Source organism: Melopsittacus undulatus, chromosome 9 (genome assembly GCF_012275295.1).
Source record: "Melopsittacus undulatus isolate bMelUnd1 chromosome 9, bMelUnd1.mat.Z, whole genome shotgun sequence".
Lineage (NCBI taxonomy): Eukaryota > Metazoa > Chordata > Aves > Psittaciformes > Psittaculidae > Melopsittacus > Melopsittacus undulatus.
In genome coordinates, this window is record NC_047535.1 from 9659995 (window position 1) to 9684563 (window position 24569).

The following is a 24569-nucleotide window of genomic DNA, read 5'->3' on the forward strand; positions in this document are numbered from 1 at the left end:
CATTCCATAGTTATATATAAACAGCAACAGTTTTAGAAAGTGAGTTTTCTGCTAAGCCTGAGTAGTAAAGGTCAAGAAGATGAGAAAGCAGATGGAATATCTCAAGTGAGTTGAACATAGTTAGAAATCAAACACTTATCTTTCAGGTAGAGAGGAATTTTTAATTTTAGAGTTTATTGGCACCAAGAACCACATTAAGAATAAGAACTATGCTCTTATGTATACTTCTTAATGCAAATCAGCATTATCTAGATTTAAATCAGTCATTCCCTGTCTAAACCTGTGTTCTTGCTAAAATTGAGAGCATGATGAGAACAAACTCTTTTGTGTAATGAAAAAGATTAAAACTTCAGAATTATTTATTTTAAATGGCAAAGATGACAAAACACCACACTTCCTGAAACTGCCCAATATCTTATTTTTGAAGAGAAGCAGACAAAGGATAAAGGTCCAGTCACCTAAAGCTTTACATGTATATGCACAACTGCACTATCCTACCCAAAGTAAATTCTATAAAAAACAGACCAGCACAGTGAAGGCAGTTTGCTTCCCATATTTTTGTGGCTCTTTGATTAGTTCTTGCTGAAAAGGGAAAATTGGGCAGGGTCTTGAGAGCATTAGCTTCCAAAAATCACTGTTTTAAAAAAAGAGATGGGGAAAACAGGTAAAGTGGGAAAAACTATCTGTACTCTTAACAACTTGTAAATACATGCTTGTCAGATTAATATGCACGGCAAGTCCAATCATATACCCAAATGTGTGCCTTCTCATTTAACTCAAGTTAAATATCTGTCTACTAAGCTGCTGTAGCATATGATCTATGCCCCAGGGAAGTAATATACCAGCTAAGTAGCCATTCAGCTGAATGGATTTTCAAGGACTCCAGCACAAAAATATTAGATAGAGCATAGCACTCAAGCTTCATCAAAACATGAAGTGCATAAGCAGGTAAACGAGGTCACATTAACAATTCAGAACTTCAGATATCTCCAGAGCAAGCAATCTTTATAAATAAATACCTAGCAGTATTAGCTTTTGCCATGGCCAAGATTTACAGAAACAGCTTACTAATGCTAGACACTCAAACATTTAAAGACCCAGCAAGTGAACTGAATTTCCACAGAGGCTGCCAGCAGCTCAGTATTTCTGGAGACCAGGCCAATTATTTAATTATTAATATTAAACTAAGAGGCCAGCATTTCAAACCAGAATTAAACTATAAACGTCATCCTTCTAAAATAAAAAAAAAAAACAAACCAACAAAAACCAAAAAAGGACTCAGCTCAACTGATGAAAGACAAACTTCTCTGTAAAAGAACCCTCAAACACTGAACACAGGTCTCAGATTTCATCAGGGAAGATACAGGTGAGATGCCAACACAACCTGAAAGACCGAATCAAAACTTCTTCCACAGGGAGAACTCAAGTGTCCCTCAAGTATTGCTTTTTCACACGACATATGCTCTGTATTAGTTAAAGGCAAACTTCTGACATATTTTATTTAAGCCCAAATCTAATGATTTTTCTCTCATCTCTCAATTTAGACCCGTTTCGAACACATAGAAATAAAACAAACTTGGGTAAACATGACTCTAATTTGAAGATACATACAAAGATAAGCAAAAGAATTCAGAAGTATTTTATATAAGCCTGTTTATGACAAAGTAAAATGCTGTTAGCAAGCAACTAAGAAACTCAAAGTTCAGCTATTGCTTGAATAGTGTCTATGATTGTAAACTGAATTTAAGCTATAACTGCAGTCATATTTACAAGTGCAAGATAGCAACTGCCTACATCATTTCTACTGCTCAAATGAAGCCCATCCTGTGCTCATTCAAGCACTAGGAATCATTCCACTGATAAATATGCTCAAGATCCTTTCATCAGAACAAGAGTGCTCAGACCAAGCCTTTCTTCATGCTGTAAATTTGTACAAATTAAAGCCAACACTGAACACAAGAAGAATAATAGAGATCATTTGGGTTTTAAGATACTATCTTTCAGTCTTTTCAAAAGGACATTTCTACCAAATTTGTTCTTGAATAAATGTAAATACATTTTCTTTGGCATAGCTTGATCTGCAGACAGATCAACACACTTTGAAAATCTTTTTCTGTACCTTCAGGAATTTGTACTAGTGATTAGTTTTTGGATATTTATCAGTAGCTACTTATGGTTTTCCTTACTTTGGTCTGGCTAAAAGATTAAACTTCTTACTGAAAGGCTGTAGTAGTATTTAGCCAAAACCTCATTTAGTTTCAAAACCCAGCTTAAATATCAACTCTGTTTCATATTTCCAAAAGAAATATGAACCCCTGAGTTTTCCTTCTTCCAATGAAGCTGCTCCTAAACTCAATGTTAGGCAGACTCTACTCTCTTTCCAGAGGATTGATTTGATGTGTCAAATATTTGCTTTAAATGAACTGTACTAGCAGACTGAAGTTGCTCCTAGTGATATCAATGGCAAAGTTCCCACTGACATCCTTACAGGGCCCAAACACATCTGCAGCAGGACAACATCCGTTGCAATATAACATTTACTAATAGGACTGTGAATAACACTAGATACTCAATGCTCTTGAGCTTTGCAAAAGTGAGAGCCAAGGTGAAAAATACAGCACTCTGACGGGAAGACCCTAGAGCAGTTCATGTCCAATTATTGTCAGAAAGTTAGTGACTGCGGATCAAATTCTGCTTTAAAAATATGCAGCAGCCAATTATTTCCCTAAGTCTTTAGTTTGGCCTTGGGGGAATGGGCACAACAATATTTAGAGCCAACATAAAAGCAATTTTATAGCATATAGCTAAAACATAATATAAAATCTGGGTATTAGGATTACCACTGAGAATTTCACGTACAAAATGTACAAAGCTTATTCCTAAGAACAAGATAAAAGGTTTGCAAAGGTATGGATTTACCAGTAGGAATAGAAGAAACTATCCAACAAAAAAAAAATCCAGTAATTTTAATCCCCATCTTCTGTTTTTCTGCCCCAGGGCTGATACTACTTGTATTCCCAGCATAGTGGGATATCTATTTTCTGTCTCCTTAGGGATGCCAAGAGGCTGTATTCAGGATGCCAGTGGCATCAGTGCTGAAAGGCTGAGGGAAGCTGGCAGTGTGGGGAGGAAGGACTGTACCTGCTGTGTGGAAGGGAATTCATCCTTGAACTCATATCTCCTGTATGCACAGCAGATTGCTGTTTCTTTACTTGTTTATGTATTTCATATAAGGGTCTTGGTTCAACAATTTATCTTTATTTATGTCTTATAAAGTGAAATTCTAACAACAGTTTTGAATGGTGAAGGAAGATTCTACCTGTAAAATCTGAGGCTTGGTGTTTTGGGGGAAAGGGGAGTGCTTGGGGAATGTTTCCACTTTTTTGTTTTAAAGACTGAAGTTTTACTAAAATCCTCTTGATGAACACTCCTCTGTGCCTCAGTGAAAGGGAAGGGATATCTTGTAAAACTAATCTGCAAATGAGACAGAAAATACTATTTAATTAAAACTTCTTTAAAGTCTTGCAAGCAAGACAGACGTAGGTGACTAAAGTCATTAACAAGGATTTTTTTTATCCCTTTTGTCATCATATGTTCCACTTCCAAACAAAACCCTCTTTTTATTCTATATTTAGTAACTTAATAATTGGAAAATTTCTTGTCATAAGTCAAGCCCTTGTCATAAATCAAGCAGTATTGAAGTATGTTCTCATGGAACTCTCATTCACTGAAGGTTTCTATGATCTCCATAGAAAATACAAGCTACAAAAATACTTAGCAAAGAAACCAGGATAACCTATAATATTTGTTTTTAGAGCCCTGTATTGTGCCTTAGCCCAGCAGGCAGCTAAACACCACAGAGACAATCACTCACCTGTCTGACAGTGGGATGAGGGAGAGAATTGGGAAAAAGGTAAAAACCATGGGTCAAGCTAGAGACAGTTTAATAGGACAGAAACAGCACATTGTTGGATACTGGGGAAAAAGAAATGTTAGCCATTATCAGATAAACTGGTTAATGATGAAAGTAGGATACAGGACTTTACACAATACTTAGTTGCTATACAGTGTATTACACAGAGTCAGAATATAAACTTAGTTCTTATATACTATCCCAAATGACTCAAAGTTGTCATTATCCTCATTTTACAATGGCTGCTCTCAGGAGAGTCTGGCTAAGAATGACATGGGACTCCTGACTCAGATTTTCCTGATCCTTTTCATTTAAATTATAACCTTAATGTTATTAATATTATGTTATGTTAGTGTGATTATTTATATTTAATTTCCTTTTGAGTTTTTTCTTTAACAGTGATATAATTTGAACTGACATAGTAACATGCTTTTCATATACTTCAGTTGAAATTGCGCCTAAGGGCAGTGAAATTCTCATCCATGAGCTGCATAAGGAAAAAAACTCTGACACTCAGAAGCCAAACACCTGCTAGAACTAGTGGCAGATCCAGATTTTTAAGAGAATTCCTGTTGCATAATGAAAACACAAAGAAGGGAAATGTGTGGGGCAATGGAATGGTATTAAAACCACAGCACTTAAGGGGAAAAAAATAATCTTAAATGGCTATATACTTCAGAGCTAATTTCTGAATATCTTGACATTGAAGATGTGCAGAAATGTAATTATAAACAAATCTCTGTAACGTGGGGAAGGCTGAACAGTGACTCTATCATACACTGCAGGCCACTGCCATGCCTTTCATTGCTAATGACAGGATATTTTCTCCCTGCCCTCAATCTCAGTACATCTGCTTCTGATTCAGGTGGCAGGGGAAAATTGGCAAGTATTCAGCCCCCAAAAAAAGCCTGCCCTAGCACTAGTAATTTTTCTTCATTGCAAAATGTTTATGCAATGTTGTCATCAGCAACAGCATAGTGTTTATCATGAACTGAACAGGTAGATGAAATGCAAGGAATTGCTCTGCTACCGTAAATGACTGCAAAGTCTCATAACAGAAATAGACCTGGCAACAGGCAAACTCTCAGCCACCAAGAACTGAAATAATTTTTCAGTAACAAAATACACCTTTGGTGCAACTATTTGAAGATCAAATAACCCAAAATTCAAGCAGGAGAACCAAGGGTATGCAACTAAGCAACTTCAACAGATTAGGAGGACAAAAAGTTTCTGATAATAAGTATCTATCATGAAAAATGATCTCAATGAATGAGAACCTCAGAATCCTATAAATACCATATAAACAGGGATAAGATCCAGTAATATGAAGAACGAGATGGTAAGATTCTTTTTCAGACAAGTCAAATCAGTTTACTGTAGGATACAAATATCCCTCAAAAAGAATATACTTAAGTCATACACACAAAGGTCAGTCAGCTATACTAAAATAACGAAGTAAAATAACACAGGAGGCAAGAACAGTCTTTATCGATCTTCAGTGTTTGCTGACCTACTTCAATGACTTCACAAAGAATACACACACATATAAGGCTCTGTAAAAGCTTGTGAATGTAGATTAACAGAGGGAAATTGCTCAAGTAAATGGAAAACTGGCGCCAGAACTTCTCTTGTGCTTTCCAAAGGCACTAACATGACCTGCACAACACAGGCCACAGTTGTGAGTGAGGAAATTTCTTCATCAAGTTCTTTGCTTCTTTTTAAAATAGGAAACATCTAAAAGATTCAGTCAGTTTAGAATTTATCAAGGAAGAGAGAGTATACCAAATATATACATTATTTCCACATTTAATTACTTTGCTAAAAGTCTGTACATTTTTGCTCTGAACCTGCCTAGCTTCTGCTCGAGGTCTTTGGGGGGGTCTGTAGGAGATTTTTTGTGCTATATTACACTGTCCTTTATGATCAGAAACAATTTTCTCCCCTTTCCTCAAAAAATATGGGAAAGGTGGTGTGTGGTGGCCTAACAGCACTCACAAATGACCAAAACATTTATAAACACACTCCTGGTACTACTGTCCCACAGAATGGGAGAGCTTGGGCTAACACTGTTCACCTTTTTCAGCAGAACACTGACAGCAATCGCTACCATCTTGTCAACACATCTTCAAAGAGGGATGTGGGTTGGGAGACATCCTGAAATTCTAATTACAAAGACAGATCCCCCTGAATAAGAGTGTAAATAACTAAAATGGTTATCTTCCCTGTTACCTCTAGCTGATGAATCCTTTCTCACCTGAAAGAAATTAGACTAGAGAATGCCACTGCCAGATGGTCACTCTCAGGCCAACTTGTTATTTACAACAGCTTAGCACACGAATGTGTCTAACACACGGCGAGGAAAACGTGACTTTTCCACCACTAGTTTTCCATAACTTCTGATAATTTTAGTGATATTAACCCAGTTCTTCATCTCCTCTTCATTCTCCATGGCAATAAGTCCCTTTGCAGGGTTTATGGACTGAGCAGCCTAGCACATTGACTAAGTCAGGCACATTTTCACAATAAGGAAGCAGTTAAATGGTCATGGCTCTGCTGTAGGAATGTTGGTTTAAGGCTATTAATAAGGCACATGAGGTGAATGCCTTTCAGCCAAGCTGCCTCCATGTGTGCACACCTGTTTCAGCAGGATTTTGAAGAGAAATTCCCAAAAGAAGCTGTTCACAGCACAGTCTCTAAGTCTCAAGTGCATTTTTGCAAATACTCTAGAGCTTTTAAGCTTTTCGTGCTTTAGTGATCTCAGGAATACTGATACATCAACCACCAGCTAAAACACACTATTCCTTAGGAAACTATTTTTCCCTATGAAATTATCTTGTCTTATTAGCATCTTTTGTCATCTAACACTTCAAGACAATAGCCATTGACTTCCACAATCTTGATAACTCCCACCTGATCTGCTGCTGTTGAAATGCTTTCCCTGATCCAGGCCCACTGTTCAAACACTGCAACTCACTTCTCCAAACATGCATCCATACTATTACATATTTGTTTTAGCCTCATTAAAATCTCAGCTTAACTATTCCCCCAGTCCAGTGATGCCAGTTCTTGACATCTTTGATCCATCCATTTTCTCATTTCCTTTCAATATTTTTTTTTGCAGGGGGAAGAGGGTGGCTCTCCAAGTGTACTTTGCCTCTGCTGCTTGCCAGGGAAAGCATCTCAAGCAGGGCAAGGTTTTAGCTGTGCATTGTGTTGAGCCAGACGTACTGTCCAGCATTAACAAAGCAAAGGCTGACTAGAAAAAGGTCAGTAAGTGAACAAAAAGCAAGTAATGTAACAAAAGAAACAAAAGCAACTCCCACCAAAAAAAGTAAGTCTCCAAATCAGAAGAGACCAAAAATGAAAGAGGAACTACCATTAATCTGAAGATTGTTCCCCTCCTAGTCACAATTCATCTACTACCTTTAACTGACAGTATTTCACAAGTACACTTACTAATAAGCCACTACTTAGATAACTGTGTTTTATCGGTAAAAAACAGAGCAATTAAAAGCTCGCAACAGGCACTGCAGGCATCTGTTCCCTGACAACTGTTAAGACTAATGGTCATTAGTTTAATGTACAATGTGTACAGTAAAGCAGGACAACTGATAGGGTGAAGGGGAAAGGGCTCTCACCGAGGTGAGAAAAGATAAACACAGGGTCTGCTGCTGGAAGGAATGAAATAAATTCTCTGAATGAACCAGAATTGCCGAAATGTTCAAATACACAACTGAGCAAGTCAGACATTGAATGAAAATAGAAACTGCTAATTCGGAACAGGATCCCTGCCATAATGAAGATAGTTTCAGCACTACAACTTTATCACACATTTTCCATGACTGGTGAAGAAATTCCAATAAGCAGTTTTAAAATGTTCCACGTGATTACAGAAAGACATTCAAAATGAACATGACAACAGAAGGAGGATGAAAACAACACTGAGTAACATCTGTAAGCCAAAGGCAAAACACTGTCTCATATTCTGGAATTAAGTATGATGCCCACTAAAATGCTCTGCATTTTCTTTCTAAATATTTTAAGCACCAAGTGTCTTCACTGTGACTGATCTCACTAATACACCATTTCTAATCCTCTAATGGTATTTCAAATGAAACCAGTAGCAAGTACAAGTGATTAAAAAAGGTATCACAGAAGGAACAATGAAAGGCCGTGTGATTTTATTCCTAGTCAGTCACCTTTTATTCTCATTCGAACAGCTGAAGTTGAGTGGATTGCTCCACTATGTATGCATTACTCTGGGAACTTGGCTACCACATCCACAATATGTGATTTGCCAATACATACCACCTGCACACTGAGGGAACGGAAGACCTTCCTGTGGAGGAATATCTTCCCATCCTGTGTGGGTGTACAGAAGCAGATGTGGATGTACAATGGATAGCTCCCAGGACAGATGAACTGAGACGTGTCATAAGTCATGCATTGCTTTCCAATAATGATTATCTTTCTACAGGAAATTTAGCAGAATAATTTTACTCCTCTGGAAGACCGCATTGGAGTTTATGATGGCATAGCAGATGGCTAATATATAAATTGTCTTGTTTCCTTCTCTCCTTAGCAGTTTGAAGAAGCTAACTGTAGGGGGTAATAACTTTTCAGCATGTACCTAGTTACTGGCATTTCACTGAATCTACTGGCAACTGAATACTAGACACAACTGAACACTAAGTAGAGGCTGTAGCTAAGCTATTTAAAAGCCATGCTACCTTGACCAGTACTGAAAACACTGCAGGAAGAACTTCTTTACTGTGAGAGTGATAGAGCACTGGAACAGGTTGTCCACGGGGGTTGTGGAGTCTCCTACATTGGAGATATTCAAGGCCTGCCTGGACAAGTTCCTGTGTGATGTACTCTAGGTTACCCTGCTCTTGCAGGGGGGTTGGACTAGATGATCTTTTGAGGTCCCTTCCAACCCTTGGGATTCTGTGATTCTGTGATTTGTTGTTGCTGCTGATACAATCTAATCTCAACACATTTGTCTTGTGTGCAAAATGAGCAGTTAGCTTTAAGTGATAGACATTCTTTAGAAGGCAAGACGTTCAGCCTCCCCTGCTTCAGCAAAGTGGACAACACCTGTTTCTCTCAGAAGCAGGACAGCTACCAAGGAGCAGCTTTTCAAAAGGAGCTTTTATATACTGAATTCTAAGAGTACACATCATCTTGGTTTGTACACTTGACCTTGTCTTTTGAAAAGCTGTCATGCCTCTTGTAGGACAAGGGGTACTCCACTCACTACTTCTAAAAACAGCAAGGGCAAACGTGGAGTTACCAGTACATGCCTCATTTCTAACCAGGAGTGCAAAAACACCTATTCTTGTATACCTAGAAGCTTCTATTTTACCAGTACCATTTACATGTAAAGTTAAACAGAATACTTGACAGCACAGTTTAATTTTGAAGATTTACAAAAGGGCATTTTTCCTACAGAATATTTTTCAAGTGTTCCTGAGCACTTTTGGATGGATCTGTGGCAATAACCTCCCCTGAATTTTCTTATCCGCAGTCAGCTCTTAGTTTGCCAGTACAAGCTAATGTGAGCTAGGAGGCCAATGCTAACAGTACAATATCTAAAGCTTTAGCATGGTTCCAGATTCTCATATGTTTGTCTTTAGCATTCTAAGACTTTTCAAAATACAGACAGAATCCAAGAACAATGGACTGTGCAAAGGCAGGGAAATAAATTCATCCACCCTTTTATTTAATTGCAGAGGATTCCTTTTGCCCCATGTTTGAACTAGATGATCTTAAGGTCCTTTCCAACCCTAACTATTCTATGATTCTATGACTCTATGTATCTGTAACTTCTCAGACCATGACACTAGAAGCTACTGAAGCCAGAACCTGCACAATCTAGTGAATTCACAAACAGTCGTGTGAGATAATGTGTTCAGTTGATCTGTTCTTATCCTGCATAATTGTACATCACTCTCCACTGCTTTACAAACTGTAAACAATAGCATAGTCTCACTCTCACGGTTAAGCCACGCTGAAGTTAACAGTGGCAGTGATCCTATTTTTATTTGCACTTTTTACAGGCCTGGCTTCCTCTGCCCTCTATACAGAGTAAAATATTCTTATACAAAGCCTAAATGCATCAATTTTAAATAACAAGACCAAAATATAAATCTTAACCTGTGTATTTCTCTGCAAGTTTGGCTGTACTTCCAATTATCAGTCCAGAACATCTTTATTTCAGAGCCCTGTCCTTTTTGCCAAGAGAGATGTTCTTTTATCCTGATTACAGTGAAAAAGGCCAACTTGCTGGCCTGAATCAGGCTATAATTATTCTCTGCATTTATACAAGCTTTTTATAGTTCCTGGTAGAAAAGCTGAAGGGAATCCTACACAAGATCTGAAATTTGTTGCCCTCTTGCAGAAAACTATCCAAAATTACTGAGATTTGCTCATTCCCTGTGTGTTCTTCCTTTCTTAGAGTTAACATGATACATACAGTATTTTTTTCTCATTTTCTGTTACTCCAGCTTTAATAACAGAGGAAGGGGCTGACTGCAAATTGTTCTATAAAAAATACAACCAATTTCTCAAAAAAGATTGATTACCTACTTAAATAAAATCCTCAAAGAAACAACAACACACTTTAAAAGGAAATATGGGACAGCAATAAAATCTCTAAGTAAAAATGCCTGTGCCAAAATTTAATATGGTCCCTGAATCTCAAAATCAGCCAAAACTATTCATTCCTTGCCATTTACAAACGCAGAAGCATTCCAAATTGCCTAAAAGCCATAAGAATCTAAACCAATCACCAACATTTCACAGATCAACCAAATGCTTCATGCAGATTGGAAAAACTCAGGGCTGCACTGCCCTCTTCATTCTGCTCTGTACTGCTGCTACCTGGGAGTCTGGGGGATGAAGATATGTAGGAAAGGGAGAACCTGGTTCTTAACAAGGTATAAAAATTACATTAAAATTTTCAGTAAAATAACAGGAAACCTTGCACTTAAATCCTTTAGTCTACTATGAGTGGAGAAGTAGAGAAACAGGGCATCCCACTTAAACAAATATTCCACCTACTAATCATTTTTCTCTTTTCATATATATGAAAACCAGCCAATTTGTAGTAGTTTCAGAATAATATTCAAGGAACAAAGGAATTTATGTACAGAGCATTTTGAACAAAGTCAAAATACAGAAACTAAATTCAACTTAATTTGAGAAATGTTTTCAAGAAATTCAAGTTAATAGAATAAACCCTTCTCTGTAAATCTCTTCTTATAATTTCCTTTAAAGATAACATGTTAGATTTAAGTACGTATCAAATGCTTTTGGTTTTTTTTTACAGAAGATCTATTCATAGCAGCTTGTATTTGCAACATATGCAGCAAATTATACAATTAAAAACTTAATAAAGTTTAAATTTCACCCCTAACAATAAAGCCTGCACAAATCTTGCTATACTTGAAATAGGACTCTAGAAATAACCAATAAAAGTCACAAGTAGCTATCATGACAATTAATATCTGAATATTTGAGATGGAAAGTTACTTGTTCATATTGAAATGTTCTGATGAAATATTAAGAACTATGATTTTTTTTAACTGGTAAATAAAAACCCATAAACTCTAACAAGATATAGGAAAATAACAGATAGGTGAGAAACCTGTCAGTTTCTATGTCTCAAAAATATGAGCTCTTATGTGTCCTTCATCAGCCATGAATGGGCTGATCCCACTGAGAAATCTCTGCAACACCAGAGCCTTGCAGAAGAGCCAAGTACTGCACCAACCCTCACGCAAACCCAGAGAAAGAAAAACAACTGCTACAGCAGAGATCCTCTGGTACTAACAGACCATACAAACAGCACTGGCTCCTAGGGCAGCCCTCCAAAAAGAGGATGGAGATAGATGAGGTAAACCAGCATTTTAAAAGCTGAACAGAACCTAACAAGTCTTGATGAACAGAACAAGTATTGACGCAAATGCCTTCACAAAGAGTAATAGCTTCTGAAAGCAAGATCCATTAGACTCAACCTCTAATCCAAATTTTATTTCAAGCACTACATATATTATGTCTGACCTATCTGATTGTTAACTTTATGCAGCTCTGATCAGGATTTTCTTCTAAGCTACTTAATTAAAAGTGCAAAGTCCAATACAAAACAGGTCAGTCAAGCAGGCCTCCACTTTGTAAAACCAATCATGCTGTTGCAAGCCTCAGTTCAAGCAGGTATTCAGCCAAGCAAACTGCATCACCCTTCAAGATGAAACATCATTTCTCATTTTTCTTGACCCATGTTCTCATTTAGCTGTACAAAGAGATTCCACTGTGATACCTTCTCAACTAATAACACCAGACTAAATCATTGTGTGTTGAATACAGCACCCTTGTAACTTATATGCAGAGTCCATGAGAAACGTGCAACTAACCCTTAATTCAGACTAAAACTCAACTAAAGATAATCTCATTTTGCCTGAGACTTTGTTAGTGCAATCACATACACTATACATGCGCATACTGCTATATAGCATAGAAAGTCCAAAATTTCAGCAGTGAATCAAGGTTTTCAACAATGCACACCACCACCTAAAAATGAGGAATATTATTTTTTAAGGGGTGTTATATTCCTCTTAAAAACTGTGCTAGCTTATCTCTGCAAAGAAAGGCACATACACTTTGACAGATACTAGGTACTTTTGATTTAACTTGGAAATGCAGATGTAATTTCTCAGAATAAAATAGATGTCTAACTCTTTCAAATCCATTAGCCTTAGACACTGAAAATATCACCAAGGATGTGGGTCTTTCATCACAAGGACAGGTTAATGGAACTGGACCTGCCTTTTATCACTTGGGGAATCACATCATCATAACATATAGTAAACTGCTTTATGCTTTAAACTGAATAATTTCATGAAAGGTGTTCAGAGTGGTCTGATTTTGAAAAGGGAAGAACTAGCAGGTGCAAGGATGTTGTACCAGAAAACTCTTCTCTCAGGAGACTGGATAGAGCTGATGACATGGGAAACTTGGGTTGCCAACTTTCTACAGGGTATAACCTGTATAACCCTGGAATTCTGAGAAAAGGACTTGGATTATGAAGGTTGAAGAGACAAGCCAGCCCATTACTGAAAAATAACCTGAGTTTTGCCAATTTTACCTGAATGATTACTTCAAAATAAAGGGCTAGTGCTACTTTTTCATTGCTGCTAGCCTGTTTTCTTCACTTCTGAGCTCCCTTCTTTCACAGACCCACCTGGAGCTAAGAAAGCACATTAGTGAAAATTTCCCACAAAGGGTTGGTTTTGTGCAGCCAACTATGCTTTCCCCATACTTAATGCAGCTTTTCTTGAGAGGAATTCCCCAAAACTCAGTATCCTTACTCTCAGAGTAAGGTATTCTTGAACAGAGAAAGGCAATGCTAAGTGGTAACAGTGGAACCTAAAGGTTGGCTTTGACTGTTCTGATCCAGACATGTACATAATGCACATAACTGGTTAATGTTTGCATAATTCAGTCATATTTTGTGCCAGAGGAATCTCTTACTTCATGAGTTAAATTTTATTCATAGCTGAAGTCTACATTCAAAATAAGACTGTATTATTATGGAAGCAAAGTCTTGTAAAAACTGAAAACTCCCTTTGAAACACATGCTTTCCAGTAAGAGCAGCTAGCAAAATGCAAAACACGGTCAACATTCCAACACCATGATGTCAATTTTCATATGCACAGACAAAATGCTACATGTAGAAATCAACGCTAGATCTTCCATATTTATGGTGTGCTTGTGTTTCCCTCTATTTTCATTAGCAGAACTGCACCATGCAGTGGACAGTGTAATCCCTTAAAAAGGTTGAAAGGAATCTCCTGAATATAGTAAGTCTGGCAAAAAGACACACAGATTTTTAACAAGTGAATTTCCATGTTCTGCTTCAGTTCTCTTGAAAAATAGCATACATGCTCTAAGGACTGGTTTTGATGTTTCCCTCTGCAGTAGTTTGGAGAAATTCCTGCCAACAGGGATGGTCTGGAACACCTGATAAAATGGTCTTCAATGACACACAATAAAAAAGTGACATGTAAAAATGGAAATCACTTCGAATTCTGTGAGGTTTATAAGCAACAGGCAATTTTATTTTTTTTTATTATCTCTTTTTTTTTCCAGAGAGATAAATACAGCCAATTTTCAAGAAAACCAACAGCTGCAGACACAGCTTTAAATGCCATCTGTCCTTAGGAGTCACATGAAGAAGAGATTAAATGATTCACACCACACAACAGGAAATATGATAACCAGCTAGTTAGCACTAATGAAATTCAGCCTCAATTCACTTCCTATGGGCAGGTCTTAAGAAAAACTCCCACTGATATCTCAGGCAAAGTGCCTGCAGGCTCCACTGCACTGTTACTCAAGTGCAGAATGTTGCACTGCTGAAGCAGAAAGCCTGAATTTTTTAAAGTAAGGTCTCTCTTGTGGCACAACCACCTAAGTCCAGGGGGCTCACTAGCCCAAATCTTTTGCAGGACTAAGGTTTTAATACCTAGGCTAGGAGTCTTTATAGTATCACTGACCCAATGTGAATTTTTGACAGACAAAGAATGATGGGACACTTCTATAGTACGGTTGAAGAGGACAAGGTCTTTTCTCCAATGTTTTCAAGGACTGGCCTTAATATTTGAAACAGCAAAAGAGAAAGCTTGCAATCCCTGCGTTTTCCCCATTTCTAAATAGTGGCTTCTATGTGGCATATGACAGATGGCTCACAGAGGTCTAAATTCAGCAAGAAAAATAAGCAATTATAAACAAATACATCACTGGTGTTTACTAAGGACATAATTCAAGCAAGTTCAAAAGATCAGAACAAGACCCACATGTTCTGTTACTCCAGCTACGGCCCTTCTCAAGATGGTTATCTACAGGAAGAAATTTTCTCCAAGAAAAGCTCAGTGTTTGAGTACATTTCTGTTGCCCTTGGAGAAACCACGCAAGTTTAAAAAAAAAAAATTAAAATTCAGCTCATAAATAAAAATTAAAAATATACAGGAAAATTTCCCTTTTAAAGTAACACTGCTGTTTAAGATGAGGTAAAGATTTAAAAGGTTGCAGGTTAAGAACAGGTGATGCTAACAGGATATTTGAAAGGCCCATGAGACGTGCAACATTAAGTAAAATGTATTTGTCTACTTATCTAATTGCTTACTAATTTTCAAATCTGTTCCCACTGGATAAGTAGTGGCATTTTAAGCCCAGCTCCTGGCATTAAAAATGCATTTATAGTTTCCTCTTAGCTAAAGAAAAACAGCTGCATGGTAAAAACCCATACATTAAGATGGCATTCTGGAGGTTTTCTTATAGTTTAACCAACCTATTGTGTTCTACAATTAAACTGAAAGAGGTAGGAAGAGGAAATGGGAAAAGCATTTGGGTGCACAGTTTCACACTGGGGTGAAGGCAACTGCTCACTCATGCAAGGAAAATGTCTGGAATATTTGTGTCTTACAGAAGGACTGATCACATAATGAAAGTGGAATTTAAGCCAACCCTTATTTAGTAAAATACCAGAAGCCATTTCTCTATCTTGCTTAAGGAAATACTAGTGTTTGTTTAAAAACAAGAAACTATCCAGCAATTAAATAAGATGACCCATACTTACATACTTTAAAAACCATTCCAGAACTTTAAAACTTGAAGATGTGCTAGAAACATTATGAAAACGTTTGTAAAGAAAAAAAAATTATGTAAACATAAAAATTATATCAGGCAGCCACAAAGCAGCTCAGAGTGGAGGCACCTGCACAGGTTTTGAGCAAGTGTCTAGGATTCCAGATACACCTGGAGTTTGGAGAATATATTTATGTGTTATTTTTTTTTAATGACGAGTCATAAATGACAGTAGGTCTAGGATTGGTTCTAACTTCTAGTTCAATAATCCATGAGTGTAGCACCAAGTAATGTCAAAATGATATTCAGACAAAGGATCCATCCAGTCCCTCAGCTTCTGACATAGCCATAATGGGGCACACAAAGAGCATGTCTGGAGCCAGTATGTACAATACTCCCCTGGAATACTGTCCCAGCCTGACCTACTTTTCCTAGCCTGCTTTTGTTTGTCCATATATTAACACTTAGTGGACCTTCCCAGTATTCATCCTGTCTCCCACAAAATCCATGAAACCAGCTACTCAAAAAAAAAAAAAGCCCTAAACAAACCTATAGCAAGGAGTGCCAAAGATCATTATGTAGAGGACAAACACCTTTTATTGCTTTGGATCTATCTCCCAATAGTTTTATTTAATGGCACTCAGTTCTCATGCTGGAAGAAACAAGTTACCAGCTGATTCCTTTCTAGCCTTTCCACACCACTCAAAGTGATCAGAACTGTATACAGTACTCAAGTGTATACAGTACTCGAGTGGGCACACCAGGAATTCACACAGTGAAAGGATGACTCTTTGTTTTACGTTTCTCCCCTTCACAGCATTTCCTACCATTCAATTTGAACTGTTAACTGCTGCTCTATGAAAAGACAGAGAATCAACAGTCTAGAGGAAAAAAAATGTAATTGCTAGTCACATAAAACACCTTATATTTGTATAAGGTTATAAAATCATGACACAAACCCAGAGTCTGTTCAAGCAGCCTTGCCAGTTATTGGCTTTAGTAAATTCCCTACATATCATACAGCATACACAACACATCTCTCCAGTGATAGATGTACTCCCTCTTTTGCTTTCTAACAAAAGTGTTGATGAGATCAGCTGAAAGAATTGGTAATATGTTGGATGTACCTGGCAGTTTCCAGCTAGATCATCCACCAAGCAGGCAATACTCAAGACACTACTATGCTATTGGTTTTTTCAGCCAACATCCATGTTAGTCAACCAGGGAACAGTTTAAAACTATTTGGAGTCTCAAGAAAACAAAACACCAAATGAGTAATGAGCCCTCAAAAACATCTAATAAAAGGCGACTCTCAGGAGAGGAAACCAACTCATATTTTAGCATATTTCATTTGTTATACATCCAGAGAGAGCACTGAGCTTTAGCCTTCTGCTTTCACACCACTCCTACACCAACAAGAGGGCTGCAGTAGCTGGAAAAGCAAGGAAAACTTCCATAAGAAAAAGCAAATGTGAATGTACCAGAACCAGCACTTACATTGTCCTTTCACATTTCTCCATCACAGTAGATGGCCTGGAGCAGTCACATATACAAGGAGAGAAATTGCAACAAAGGGGGGAATTTTTTTTGAGCCAGTTAATTTCTTGCTGAATCAGCCAGCTGGGAATAAAGCCAGTTTCTGCAGCCTCCTCAGAGCTTCTGCAAGGTGCAGGCCAGGAAACATTTATTGCCAGAGAGCTTGAGAGAACACAATCCCTCACTCTTTGCATTCTGTGGCAGTGCAGGTGTGCCCAATGTCATCTTCTATGATGCTAAGAGAAAACACCTAAAATCCTCATGTCTGCAGTTCCTATAGAGTGAGCCTCTCTAGGCCCTTTCACATATACACTCCAGAAACAATACCGTGTTCTGCTTGCATGCACTGACAACAGTCTATCCTATAAATTTTAAGCAGCTTCAATTTTTGGCAAAGCACCTGATGACAGAAAAAAACCCAAACATTACAGAAATACATGTTTCCACATATAAACAAATGCTTCACTTATTTAGTGCTGCAAAACAGCATCATTAACCAGTTGGGACCTCCCACCATGACACAAATGACAACAGTTAGCATACAACGCAATCTAGTAATTGCAATTGCAAATGCATTTTTAATATCGTTTCACAATTTAATTGAGCTGACTTGCATTCACTGTTTCTAGTGCATCCAGAAGCATGACAAACTGACAATTCTTGGAAACCACATTTCTCAAAACAGACTGAGAATACTGTTTTCATTTTCTCTCCATAATGATGTTAAATCTAATAAATATAAAATTAGAAACAGAAATAACATTGATCCTAAACAATTTACATAATGTGCTGTCTGGAAGGGGCACATTAGGCAAAGCTTTTTAAACCTGCCCTCCCTTTATAAACATGATGCTTGCACTGACACTTCTCAAGTACTAGCAAATACCTGCACACCCAGGTACTAGAATTCGCACACCAGAAACCTACTCTTTCAAAAGGGTTTTAAGGGTGAACTTTTTGGTTTAACCAGCTAAATATGATGACAAATGCTTAGCTAGACTTTTGGAAGTGCCTAAGGCACCTAATGCCTGGTTCCCATTAGGTTAACTGAAATTCCTCTTGTTACTTGTTTTGAAAAATGCAGCTAAGTGCCTACCAATAGAGTACTTAACAGTACTGGAGTTTAACTTGTCTCAGGTCTTACTGAAAATCATCAAAACAAAGGCTTCACATCACACTGACCCTTCTGAAAATGCTGCTATATCTGCATTAAGTTTAGCACCCTTGTGTAACTGATGGTCATCAAAAAGGGGGTGTGTAGGACTGTTACTTTGTCCTCACAGCAGTTGGAGTGAGGCTGTTTTGAAAATATGACAGTTAAATTCAAGAGCATTGACAGTCTACAGACTACAGCTAATTATCAGTAACATTTCTCCTCTTATGGGAAAGTTATATGAGTGCTTTTAAAACCTGAACTGCTTATCTAACAGTGACAATAAAGTGAGTGCAGAGGGCATATCAGAACTGCAGTGCTATCCAGCTCCTGTGTGAGGCTTACTTGTCTCCCCAGAGTTGCCATGGCTGTATCCAATGCCCTTCCTGGAATGTTGTGCTCACTAGCAACCTGTACTTCAAAACCAAGCCCATTCTTTCACCATCCACAAACTGTTTTACAGAGATTTTGCATAATACATATTACGCTGGAATTGTTTAAGTAAGACTGTGTTGGACTGTATGCAGCCACAAGACTTTATCATTGGTATTATCAGCTATACAAAATCTTAACACCACATTGAATTAACAGTGAAGTACAACATTTGCAGGGTATGATATAACTCATGCCCAAAGATTTCTTGCATAGCCTTACAATACAAACAAGGATAGAGGCACAATTATAAATCTGCTCCTACTATCATTGAAATTAATATCCTTTACTACTTCATTGCAAACCACACTAGATTCAGTGTTTACTTAAACCCCAACTCCTGGATTCAGGTGATCATGGAGAACTATCCTTTAAAAAGCTTCAAGCCCAAAAAGTGCAGATAAAGACATAAAATATGTGAACCTTACAGGCTCAAAAGTAAAAGCAAATAAAAGGACTCAGATTTTAAAACATATGTTCTTCTGAAGAGAAACTCATTATTTTGGATGGCCAAATCTTGATTTCTGAACAAACAGTTAAAGTGCTTTAATGTCAGTACAATCAATCATGTACATTTTCTGTGATGTAAAGGCAGGAATGAAGTTTGGTGCACTGTGCAGAACTGCCACCTCAGTGCTGTTTATGCCCCAGTTTGGTAAGGAATATGAAGGATCCAGCTGCACCAAGCAGACCTGAATGAGTAATTATCAATGATTAAGCGTTCAAGTATCTGCTAAAACCAGACTATCCCCTAGAGCTATTCCTCCATTCCTTCATCACTTTTTCAAGGGAAATTAGAAGCCACTGGCTGTTGTGAGAGATTATTCCTACACTTGAGGCTTCCCTAAAAGTGTTTGACTCTTGGATATTTAGTTTTGAAACCAGCAATTTGCAGCCCCACATAAAACCGACTTGAGAATCTCTGCCCATTTTTTAGTGTAACCTCATCATAAATTATCATCACAGCGAGCACTGAAGATAATCGATACTCATGTCTGAAGATGTAGAAACAGAATTCAAAATCTAACTGGACTTTGAGATTAAATTGCTTTTACTTCATTGGGATGAATGGGTTTGCACCATACTTTAGCTGAACAACCAAAGCTTAATTTTCTGAGCTGTATCGCTGCAAGCATCATTCATAATCACTACAATATTTACTGTGAAAATGAAAACAAATTAGATAGTATAAAGATGCCTCCACTGACATCAACTGTACTCTTGGCCATCTCCCATAGTTGACTTATTTTTTAAAATGTGCTCGTAAAATATTTCAATATTCATACATAGTTTATGTCTCAAGTCACAAGACAGATTCATCACAATTCTTCTGGCAATTCAACTCTTTTGGATTGTAAACTGGGGGTAACAGCAGTTCAGATCCTATGAGCACTGGCTGAGCAATCATTATTAGTCATAAATTCAAAGCAAGTTCAGAAACTTACATAAGTTTTCTGGTAATGCTGTTACTGAGTTACAACCTTGTCAATAACAATGAATATTTTAAGTCAGAGCACTTCTACAAAGTTTCAGAAGTGTTATTTGCCTATAGCAGAGACATTTCAATCTTCAGACTAAGAATAAAACCACACGCCTACTGAAGCTGATGGCAAAACTCCAGATGGGTGCAGAATTGTGACCTGCCTACAAAAAGGGGAAACTGCTTCCGATTTAACTCTGGACTTGCAAATCTCATCCTGATAGTTTTGATTAAAGTTATTGGAGATTTAAGAATCCTTACTATTATACAGCATGTAGACCATAATTTATTTTCTGAGTATCAGTATGCACTACATTCAGTGACTGTAAAACAATATTCCAAAGGTGTTCCTCAAAGATGGTCTCCAAGTCCACTGTGTCATATAATGGACCTCAGATTTTTGGATTTGCAAAACTCAACCTTAAAAACATTTACTGTGTTGGTAGGTTTCGGCTGATTTGTTATGGCAGAATCATTTTGAATAAGATAATGTTTTCAGCATGTATTTCCTTTCTATCCAAAATATCACAGATAGAAAAAAAACATTATGCAGGCAGGGATTGCAGAAACATAAATCATGAGAGCAACCATGAATACGTGACCTATGAAACTCTCCCTGCAATAGAAACCCCAAGTAAATGCTTAAATATGCAGAAATGGTGTCTTTGTTGTTATTCCCTCCTCAGACTTTAGCAACCCCATGGTCTTTGGAGGTGGAACATACTGACTTGTAGAAGGCTTCATTTGGACTATAGTAACCTAAGAAAATACCACCATATTCCCGATTTGAAAGCAACATACCAGAGAACAAATCCAAAACCCCATGTGTAAAATTCTTGATGATATATTTGTCTGTATGAATCTGCTAGCTCTCATTTCTTGCTGCTACTCATTAATTAGTAAGAATATAAAGATATATGGTCTTACATATATTTCATAACAAATTTAACATCATCTAGCTGCGCAATGTGATACAATGTTATCACAGGGTTAAGAGTTGGTTACAGGCTGAGCATCCTGCCTTTTCAATTAACAACATGGAGCCATATGCGCTTAAGAGATCACTTAAAAACAGCAAGACTGGGCTTGGATACTTCTACTTTGTTTATTAGCTTAACCATCTCCTAAAATCTGTAGTATTGATAACCTATCTGCTACCATGTGAGAAAACTGAGGAGCTTTTTATATAGTGTTTAGCAATAAATATATATTTATAGTTACGTTCAAGGCCAAAGATATAGTTAATGTCCATAAATACATAAAGTCTGTGGAATTTAGTAATTTCGGATAGATTCATCATTTAAATCTTTGGAAACAAATTATTCCATGTTGCTGCCACCATTTGGTGGTAGGTTTTTTGTTTTCAAGGAAAACATACAGCCATTATTTCCTTGGATTACCACTGGCTTTTAGACTAATGCAGTCCCATTCGTTTCATCTCATGGAGAAGAGGAAACTGCCACTATTGGTTCCAGTTCTACAATAAGAAAAATATGGAAGGAAAAAAGGCAAGAAAAATATTGCACATAACAGAAAAAGTAGGCTCTCTGCCTGCAAAAGAACACAGCCAGTGCTAGCCCATAAGTCACTTATGCCATTGCTCTTGGTCACAGAGCAGATAAAATGAATAGGCAGCTCAGCAATCTAACTAACCTACTAGTCTAGCAACTATCTGGCCCTGATACAATAGTTGTGTCAAACTTGAGAAGCTGCATACCTGCGAGGGCAGAGATCAGTTTGAAGCTTAGCTAAACACTGTACGGTGCTTGTTACCATGCCATGAAGAATCAGAAAGGGCTCCTATTACCAAAGTTAACTTTCATTTCTTCTCAGTAACAGCTACCTTTTTTCCCACAACTTCTCAAGTTAAAGTTTTCTTTGCATTGCACTCTTACCACATTTCCACCACGTTCTTTTAAAATGGTCATTATTTTATTCTGTACCTGCCTCAAGCAGGATGAAATTAATCAATTGCACATAAGTGACATGACATAGACTTGTGACCTTGCCCAGCATCCAATTGTTTCTAATTGATTAGCTCCAGACATAAGCATTTTAATAGCCAAAATCAACACAAGTGGAAGCTATGGTACAATATTAGGGTAGAATGACTGTGTGTGGTCCATATAGTATGGCCCCAAGCAACCAATTAAAGAATTAATGGTTACTGGATACCAAAAATGTTATGTTAAATAATATAAAGTATCTTTAATGTGACTAAAATTTAGATAAAACACCTAAAACTTTGGAGCAGTAGGGCCTCCTTCAAGACTGGGGTTAAGTGATAATGACTCAAATACATCAAATAGATTAAGATATTTTAAAGGACAATCAAAACCAAGAAAAATTACCTGGACTGAAATGTCCATAAAGCTACTCTCAATAGTGTACTGATTACTACAATGTGTTTGGTTGTTTTTATTATAAAGAGACAAGTGAAGCTATGCCAAACCACTCATGGAGAAGAGGAAACTGCCACTACTGGTTCCAGTTCTACAATAAGAAAAATATGAAAGGAAAAAAGGCAAGAAAAATATTGTACAAGAAAAAATGAGATCTTCATAACCAAAAGGCCCAAACACAACGTTGACATTTCCTTTCTCTGAACTTGTATTCTCATCTTGAACAGAACAATTAAGTGAACTTTATATACTATTTTCTGAATGTTTTATAAGGCCAGTTATTACAGCCCCCCTCAACTGCTTGCACACAAAACTACAAGCTGAACAGGCACAGCAAATCAATAACTTTCTTGTTCTTACATAAGAAAGATGAAAGCAAAAAGCAGAAGACTTCACTGTTGCCCCATCTGCTTGGACACATACTGAGTGCACTGTGCTTCACTGTACAATTGATACAAATCTAGAATTTCACTTTCATGACATGTCCTTTGCTCAAGTAACCAGTGCACTTTCTTGACTAGCTGCAACCATCAGACAAATACAGGAGGTGTTCATCAATAGGTGGCTTCCAAATTACTTGCAGCCCAAAGCGCACTCAGCAGTGCTGCTGAGGATGGGTTGGAGCCCAATTCCAACTACCGTAAGTATCAAAGTCCACTCTACATAGATCATAGCTTACTCAGCTGTCAAGTACAGTCTCCTCAGTTCTTCGTACTCCTTTTGAATTTAATTTTGCCTGCTGTATTATCCTTCAATTCAAAAATCTTCATGTACATTTCTATAATGCCCAGCACACCAGGCTCCAGTTTAAACCCACCATTTCTCAGCACTGCAATAGTACAAACAGTATACAACAGTATAACAGTAAATGGCATCACTAGTTTTATTTAAAACCAAGATTATGCTTTTTTTGTCAAAAAGTACAACAATACATCAAAAAATGCTATTTATTTCAAAAAAGATCCATCAGTTTGTTTAGCTGTCCTTTTCTAAAGATTTCTGGATTTGGGTGTATTTAGGACTGAAGGATCCTCGAAACATTCTGTGCTGTGGGAACTATCAGTATGGAGAATGACATACTGTAACAACATCTCTGCTGCATGCCAGCACACCATATTTCTTGAAATACTCACTTCTTGGAACTGATTAGGCACATGTGTCAGGCAATAGATCAGTTGGCAGCTACGGTTTTCCTCCATGGTTCCTGTATTCATTGAATTCTTGAAGCAAAGACCTTTCTGGACCACCTTCTCCTCTGACACCGACTTCCAAGTGCTTTAGATGTTTATAGGCAAGTATTTATATACCCCTTGTCACAGTATCTTAACATTTATAAGGTGCTAAACCTCCTGGGGGCAAAAAGTAGCTCTGGTGCCTAGAAAGCCCAATGGCATTACCTATATGGCAAGATGTCCCTTTGGTCCCCATTCAGTAAAGTTAGGTACAATATTAATAGGAAAAGAGAAGACTCATTTCCCACATGGATGTCTTTGAAAGTCATTTCAATGAAATAAAAACCTAATTGGGAGCCTTTTATTTACAGTGCAGTTCCTTCGACAGTCTTCTCTTTAAAAGAAACAGCAATTTAAAAGTGTGCAGCAGTGTGTCTCTGATAAAGGATGAGGCACAACAATAGCAACAAGTTCATTACCTACCTGTAGGTGAGCACAGACAGCAATAGCAAGCCAAATGATCTCCCAGGAGAGCCCTGTGGCTTTAGGGCTGGCCATCCTCGTGCCTTCAGGCTCTGCTGAGAGAAATTGTTTCAAGTTACAAACAAAATCAAGAGGGCCCCGACAGAATTCCAATGACTAAAGCAAACTGGGCAAAGGCATGGAACCGGCCTTTGGAAGAAATGCAACGCAAACACCGGAGTTCTGTGCTGGCCAGAGGAGCAGGCGCACAGTGCATGCCATGAGCACAGCCTGCAGGGTGAGGTAGTTCCAATTAGAACAGAAAGGGGGAAAATTAAAGGTTTGGGGAAGCTGGCCATAGTGGCTAACTCT

At 37.7% G+C, this 24569-nt stretch overlaps 1 protein-coding gene across 1 annotated transcript in view; it reads right to left on the reverse strand.

The window, feature by feature from the left end:
* ADAMTSL3 (ADAMTS like 3) overlaps positions 1–24305 on the reverse strand; it is a 177678-nt gene extending 153373 nt beyond the window's left edge. Inside the window, exon 1 of the mRNA XM_005148730.3 lies at positions 24219–24305. Within this exon, the coding sequence (XP_005148787.2) occupies positions 24219–24293 (75 nt within the window). The 5' untranslated portion in view covers positions 24294–24305. The remainder of the gene's footprint in view (positions 1–24218) is intronic.
* Positions 24306–24569: the final 264 nt, after the last annotated feature.